The sequence below is a fragment of the Hermetia illucens genome, chromosome 4, assembly GCF_905115235.1.
Source record: "Hermetia illucens chromosome 4, iHerIll2.2.curated.20191125, whole genome shotgun sequence".
NCBI lineage: Eukaryota > Metazoa > Arthropoda > Insecta > Diptera > Stratiomyidae > Hermetia > Hermetia illucens.
In genome coordinates, this window is record NC_051852.1 from 116,305,291 (window position 1) to 116,312,947 (window position 7,657).

A 7,657-nucleotide genomic window follows, 5' to 3' on the forward strand; every position below is an offset into this window, starting at 1 on the left:
AACCACCATCATCTCCAACACCTTTCCCATTACACCAAAAAAGCCCTAAGCCTAGGCCTAGCCTCGCGTTTTTCCCAACCAGTGATCAGAAAATTACTGTCTCCTCGATTAACATTTATAATTCAACATTTTCGCTTACCTTTCCCAATATGCAAACAATTTTCAATTATAAAACTCCATAAATTTTTTTAACCATTTCGCAAAACTGTCATCATCAGAAATTATACGAAAATCTTAAAAAATTTGGGGAAAAGTGAATTCAAATTTTATCCACTTTTATCCGGTGACAAACATTCATCGGAAACTGTCTCAGCCGGGTTCATTCTCTCCACCTTCCACAATCAAATGAACTGCAATGTCGACTCAGCTGTCATTTCAGCCGACAGCTTGCAAATGACAATTTAGCTGCAAAATAGTCGCCGAAAACGTTCTGAGTGTTGGAATTTGTTTACTTTCCTCCGTTGGCATTTTTAATGGTAAAGTTTTTATATCAACAAAATGGTATTCTATTTCACGACCAACGTGGTTTCGCCGCCTCTGACTCTCTTCATGGGTGCTGACAAATACGAAAGTGAGAAACGCAAGGACATCCAATGGAATTTGATTTTCATGGAATGGTTTAAGGTTATATTGTAGTTTTTATTAGATCCTTTTGTGCTTTCCAGATGAGGACTTAATCAAGTGGGGCTGGCCCGAAGATGTATGGTTTCATGTGGACAAACTCTCGTCTGCCCATGTTTATTTGCGATTGAAAAAGGTACGTTAAAGGCGTTTTTAGAAGTTTGATCCCTCCGTCCACTCCTTCCACGTTTTGCACATTTGCGGAATCTACACAAAATGACCGGCTCATTGTGACAATTTCGCAGTTTCATGCAAAACTGGCGGTAGCTGCGGAGCCAATGATTCTTTCTTGAATAGAACTCCAAATAGTTTCCAATGATTTTAACCATTCAACAAACCATTGTCCACCCACAGGGTCAAACAATCGACGACATTCCGGCTGCGGTGATAGACGATGCGGCTCAGTTGGTGAAGGCAAACAGCATCACCGGCAACAAAATGAACAACATCGACGTTGTTTACACCATGTGGGAAAACCTGAAGAAAACGGCGGGGATGGAAGTGGGACAGGTCTCATTCCACCGTGACAAAGACGTCCGGAAAGTACGCGTCGAAAAACGCATAAACGAAATAGTGAACCGCCTGAATAAAACCAAAGTGGAAGACCACCCCGACTTCCGGGCGGCGCGAGAGAAACGTGACGCCGAGGAACGGGAGGACAAGAAGAAATTGCTGCGGGAACAGAAGGAGCGCGAGAAAGAGGAGGAGAAGCGGCGACAAGAGGAAGCAGAGCTGCGCAGCTACAGCAGCCTAATGAAAGCGGACAAGATGACGACCAACTATGACGACGGAAATGACTCAGACGACTTTATGTAAAACAAAACCAATAAAAGTTTATAAGTTTATCCATTTTTGAGTTTTATTTCACTAAATTATTCGCTAAGAGATGCCTCCTCGGCAACTTGTGTGACTTCCGGCTGATCGAGTTGCACATTCACCGCTGCTAAGGCGTCCTGAATCCACTGAGGCACCTTTCTACCTTCGTAATGTGCGCTCATGAACTTTTTAATAAAATCTGGAAATCTGTCTTCAGTGATACTCTGCCTAATATCAGCCATGAGTCGAAGCTGCGGAAGGGGAGCAATATTAGAGCGGATTTCATACTTTCGTGATGCTTCTAGCCTTACCTGATAAGCGACGTTGTGAATACTGAGCAAGCTAGAAGAGACCGCTTCCATTGTGGCTATGTGATGCAGGTAGGACCTCGTGTACGATTTGCACGTACTGCAGTGGCACTTATCGTCAATAGGTCGCATGTCCAAAGCGTATTTTTTATGTTTCAAGTTCAGCTGGCCAGATTCCACCAGTGCACAACCAAACCGAGCCGTCCTGGTCGGAAAAACGCAATCGAACATGTCGATCCCCAGCGCGACGCAAACTACCAAATCAGCCGCAAAGCCAACACCCATCAGGTACCGGGGCTTGTCTTTCGGGAGCAGATCTGTGCAGATGTGTACCGTGGGCCAAAATTCATCCTTACTCTCTCCACCACTGAAAGTTGAGAAACGAAGATAAGCTCAAAAGGGATTTTCTGAGAGTTTCGCGTAGACTTACCTGAGTCCTCCCACCGCATAGCCCCTGACCTTCCTCTTAGTTAACTCTGCAACGCACTTTTCACGAAGTTCAGGCTCCAGACCGCCCTGAACTATTGGAAACACACTCTGATCGTCATCACGCTGGTGAGCCTCTAGACACCGATCCAGCCACCTCACTGTCCTGTGCATGGCCTCTTCTACCCGAGGACCCCGGGTCGTGGTTTTCACAACATCATCCAACTGCATCATAATGTCGCCACCAATCACATTTTGAATCTGGATAGAGTGCTCTGGTGTCAGCATGCACTCCGATCCGTCGTAGGGAGACTTGAAGTTCACTCCCTTCTCGTCAATTTCCGCCAATTGCAACAAAGAGACCATTTGGAATCCGCCAGAGTCGGTCAGAATACTTCGAGGCCAACCCATAAATTTGTGCAATCCTCCGGCTTTCTCAAGTATCTTCGTGCCAGGTCGGTTGCCCAAGTGGTAGGTATTGCCCAAAAGGATCCGACAATCCAGAGTTATGAGCTGATCAGGCAGAATCCCTTTCATAGTTCCCTGGAAGTTATCGCTTTATTTGAAAGGGGCACGTGATAATATAAAATTAGCTTATTACCTGGGTTCCAACCGGCATAAAAACTGGAGTATCGACATCGCTGTGCCGCAAGCTCATCACACCGACGCGTGCCTTCGTGGTGGAACATTCTGCAATTATCCTGTAGGTGAGCGGCGGGACCTTCGACGTTGTTGACATGATTCTAACCTCCGAGATCCCAGAATACCGAAAAATGACACTTTCTTAGTTGACAGTCTTGTGCTTTGGTCATCCCTACTAGACCGATTGAATTGGTTCCACATTTTGGAACAAAATACCGAAAGCAGTGAAAAAAGGGGGAAGTACCTTATGTTACTGAACAGTGTGTAATTCAAATGTACGTTTAGAAAATTGCTGGTGGGGGGGAGGAACTCGAACGCATTAAATATGAAACCGCAAGAAATCAATATGATTGCAACGTTTCATTATCAAAATACTTCTTCAAAATTTCGCTACCGAAAGCAACGATTTGAGCACTTTGACTTCCTTCTTTTTCTGTACAAAACTGGAGGAAAATGTTCAAACGAAGAACGATCCTATCAAGAACATGAGTGATAAAGACGAAAAAGGAGAGCTGGAAAGAGAGTCCCGGGCAATGAAAACAATTACGGTATCACTGCGTTTGGACGACGTCGGAAGGTATTTAGGACCAGGAGATGGATCCATTCATTAGTAGCTCGTCATTGTTGAGGTCTATCCCGATACCAAAGGAATCAAAAAATCAAGATAAGGCGAACACCTTGAAAGAAATAGGATTTTGTAAAGTGGCAATACTCATGGAAAGTCGAACCCCGATCCGGAGGAAGTACCCTCCACAGCTTGAACCAAACAAGCTGAGCAATTCAAATTTATTAAGAACAAGCACAACTCGTACCAAACTATAAAAACATGGTAAGAGCCATTAGAATGAATACAAAAGGCTGCAAGAGAAATAAAGGACCTAAAACCTGCTACCCCGACAATAGCACGGATAGCACAAACGACATCAAAACGCATTGCCGCCGACTAACGAGCAAATAAAACTGGAGGAAAGGAGGGATTATCCATGGAAACAGCAGGTTGCTAATTAGAAACGAAGCATATGGGCCTTTTCACAAGTGGAACTAAAAGTGCGGACGATGAAAGATAAGTATCCCAAGTGCCAATCTTGACAACCAAATGATCAGAACGGATGGACCAAGTTCGTAAATGAAAAAGGTGCGGACGATTATTGTTATCTCTCGCAAGGGCATTCTGTAGTACACGGGGATGGTGAAATAGGATAAAGCTGATTTCAACCTAGACCTAGAAGGAAATATCAGGTGGATCTGAAGAACCCAGTAAGGGGACCTCATGTTCAACCTGAAAAGTTCTAGCGGGAGCAACGTTCATAGATCTCGCGTTCAAAAACATAAGATCTATTTAAAATGCAAGAGTCTGGATGAAGTCCCATTTAAAGAAGAAATCTACACTACCCTTGAAAGAATAAACCAAGTTGCAGGAATTTGGGAAGGAATTTATTGGGAGTTTGGAAAATGCTTGTAGCCTTAAGAAAATCTTCTGGTGGTGCTCAAACGGCCACAACACGATTACCAGTAAAGGCGATACAAACGTTTTCATTGAATGGGTTGTCTGCCATCTAGGTTAGCAGTTGATTCAAATAAACTTCAACCATTGCAGGGTTGTTCAGATTCAGGTTTGAATTGTTTATGTTTTCAACTCAAGCCACGAAGTCTAAATATGACCGACTGTGATTATAATGCTTGGATGTTAAAGATGTAGCTCCTCCATTTTTACAAACAACGTTCGATATCTTAAAAATCTTGCAATTTTGCATCAGAAATGATAACTAATCTACTAGGCTTGTGCTCTTGAGTAAGGAAGTAGACAAACAAGTGCAAAGGGACGTAGTTTAGTAGAAGCGTTTGCATAGTTGTACATAATACTGACGAAAGACAATTATGTGAACACCTATCGAAAAGGGTCTCTATTGTAAATCTAACCTTAATCAGCCCTGTATTGGCATGTAAAAAGCCCTGCCATACTAGCAAAGACCACCAGACAATCATGTTTTAATTATGAAGGAGCCACTAGGCAGGACACCTGCATTTCCCAAACCAAAACCGAGACAAACGCAACAACTTTTTTCTTATTTTTGGAGTAGGGGTAGGTCAATGCGTTTGCGGACAGAGCGTTGGACTCCCACAACGGTATGCCGGCGGGATATAAACTAAATATTTCCTCGTCATCAGAGAACTACCCTGTAACTGTTTGTGAATAACTCTCCCACTCTCCCGGTTTAAGGAATTTTCAAATCGGGAAATTCCTTTCACCAACGAGATAGCGAAGGAAGTCCCGCCTTATGGAACTTTCAAATCAGAAGATTTCTTTGATAACCGATATGGTGAAGGCAGTTTTTGGTTCAAGGAATCCCTTGTTATTTTCTTCCTCCACCAGTCCAGCTCAATATTTTTCGCATCAATAAGATCCCGAGGATAATGGCTCCATTTGCCAGCGCTCCTTAGTATCTCTCTAACAACGTTGTCCGGAGAGAGCTCCCCTGTGTCTGCATAAAGTTGCTGATGAAACTTATCTCACCTTCTATAAGAGAAAACGGTGTGATCGGCATTGTTTGCCACTCCATTGCAGAACACACAATCAGGAGATTGTGCCTTTCCAATCGTGTGTAGGTAAGACAGAAAACCTACACGCCCACTTGACAGTTGGATAAGGAAACGGTCAATCTCACCATACTTTTGACTCTGCCGTGTAATTCATGTGCATCTTGACTCATTTTGCCAAGAGAGCTACCATTTGGTTAGTGTGCGTTGTCTTTCATCATGGGCAACTACCTCTCTTAAGTCTTCGTTCTTGCGGCTGTAGATGGCTTTGCATTTTTTAACACGGATGACAATGGGGATTATTCCCACAATCACCATCACGGTCGGTTCTAAAACAGCGAGGATGAAACCATGAGCAGTTACCCGTCCGCTTACCCATCGCATCAATATGCCAAGTCTGCTTTGCGCCTAGTTAACAGTGTGCCTGGCAACAAGTATCGTAATGTCATCTGCATAACCGACCAGACGCGACTCTTTCGGCATGTCGAGTCTTACCAGACTATCGTAGGAAACGTTCCAGAGGTTCGGCCCTAGTATGGATCTCTTTGCTACCCCCGACGTGATCTCTATCCTCCTCTAGCCCTCTAGCATCTCATAGAGTAGGGAGCGGTCTATCAGATAATACCTTTATATCCGTCAGAGATAGTTTCGCATATGAGATGAGTTTTCTAATATGCCTAACATATCTAACATCAAGTGTTATGAGGAGCACTATCCGTGGGAATCGGCGGCTGTGTCCCTCAGCTCGATGAGCCGCATCCACCACCTCCATAACAGTACCTACTGTAGATCTTCCTACTTTAAAACCGAATTGCCTTGAGTGATAAGTCCCCGGTAGCACGGATCGCTTAAGCGTGTCCACTCCTGATGAGCGTTTCAAGCACTCTCCCGGCCGTGTCATGCATACACAAGGGTCGGTAAGCAGACGACAGGAGAAAAGAGTTTGAAGTCGTATGTCGTGCTGAATCCAGATAACAACAATAAGTCGAAATGCCATGAAACCGGGTCCTTGTTCCAGTATTGCTCGCTGAATAGCACTAGACGACTTTTTTCTTTCGCAGTCAACTGCGCTAGTAACTGGTCGGCGGTTGCAGTCTGATACATGTTATTTTGCAGAATGCGAATCGTGCTTACCGCCTCCTAGCCTTCTCCAGTTCTACATTAAAGACTGGACACCGCCGTATGTACAACGCTCTCACCAGACGTATCACGATCCCTGCAGAGAACGCAATTCTCATTTTCGTTGCAAGTCTTCGTTTGGTGATCCACCTGGTCGCATCTTTGCAAGCTTGAAGAAAGAGGGGGGATTCTCCCCAGGTCCGAAGCTTTCTCGGGGGCCTGGACGAGTACCCTTGTCTCCATTTTCTGAACAATGTTCACCCCGGGCTCGGATTTTCTGGGCCCTGCACCTACGGCATGCTGTTCTCCAGTCCACAGTTCTGGTACCTAAAACACTTGGTAGGAATTGTCCGTATTCATACCCTGCATATTACCCATCCAATTTTGTTTTCGTGCTGTTATGGAGTTTCCTCGCTATTGCTCGCCGGCTTCCATCACAGCGTATTTTTGGCCTCAAGAATTCACAGAAATGATACTTATCCGGGCATTGACTACCTCCGGATATTCAGGTTTGATGGCCTTTTCTGAGAGACAGTCAAGATCTCGGATTGCCAGAGAGCACAAAGGGTCTAAACTAGAGGTGGGAGCCTTGACTTTTATGCAAAATGTACTCTTGCTAGTGGTGTTTCACCTTGGACTCCCCCACCTTTTATTTTCCGTATTGAAGCCACTTTTACTTGGATTTGGACAGTCGGTCCTCCGATGGAGTAACGGGTTGTGTGCTAATCTTCTTCAGACGCATTTTTCCAAGTTTACTTTGTAGTGGGTTGTCTGCGATCCATTTGGGGTTTACAGTGGGGCAGCTTCTGTTTTTCGCGCGTCTTCCGCTGATATCCATGTTCATCTGTAGAAGATGATGCGGTCCACCAGCTCCTCCATTTCCATCAGCCTTTCTAGGCGCTCTTGTGGAGAAACGTTGATGACCACGTGCACTCCACGACTGTCACGTATTTCCTGATGAGCCTTTCCTCTTCGGCTCTAGCAAAGATAGTTGACTGCGTTTCTACTTGAAAAATATAGGGACAACGGTTTCTGCCAGGGCAGAGGCCACTTGTCAGACGCTGCTTCACCTCTGCCCTGTGAGCAACGTGACCGTGAGTGGCAAGAGAAGGAAAACGCTCCTTTATATATTCGGAAAAACACGCCAAGGGTGCGAATTATATCCAAGTGAAACCGTTAATAGCTTG

At 44.8% G+C, this 7,657-nt stretch overlaps 2 protein-coding genes and 1 long non-coding RNA gene across 4 annotated transcripts in view; 1 reads left to right on the forward strand and 2 right to left on the reverse strand.

Moving 5' to 3' along the window:
* The window catches only part of LOC119654190, a 36,827-nt gene extending 36,583 nt beyond the window's left edge, over positions 1-244 (reverse strand). For both annotated transcript variants that reach the window (XR_005249793.1, XR_005249792.1), the window contains exon 1: positions 140-244. This is a non-coding gene — a long non-coding RNA (uncharacterized LOC119654190). The remainder of the gene's footprint in view (positions 1-139) is intronic.
* A 119-nt stretch (positions 245-363) lies between these two features.
* On the forward strand, positions 364-1,468 carry LOC119654189 (coiled-coil domain-containing protein 25). Its single transcript, XM_038059386.1, has 3 exons — positions 364-571; positions 666-757; positions 976-1,468. The coding sequence occupies exons 1-3, from the start codon at positions 499-501 to the stop codon at positions 1,435-1,437; spliced, it is 627 nt and encodes a 208-aa protein (XP_037915314.1). The 5' UTR covers positions 364-498; the 3' UTR covers positions 1,438-1,468.
* On the reverse strand, positions 1,449-2,950 carry LOC119654187 (queuine tRNA-ribosyltransferase catalytic subunit). Its single transcript, XM_038059381.1, has 4 exons — positions 2,773-2,950; positions 2,176-2,714; positions 1,749-2,112; positions 1,449-1,688 (listed from the first exon to the last, which is right to left on the reverse strand). Exons 1-4 carry the CDS (start codon positions 2,908-2,910, stop codon positions 1,494-1,496), a joined length of 1,236 nt encoding a protein of 411 aa, XP_037915309.1. The 5' UTR covers positions 2,911-2,950; the 3' UTR covers positions 1,449-1,493.
* Between the last annotated feature and the right edge of the window lie 4,707 nt (positions 2,951-7,657).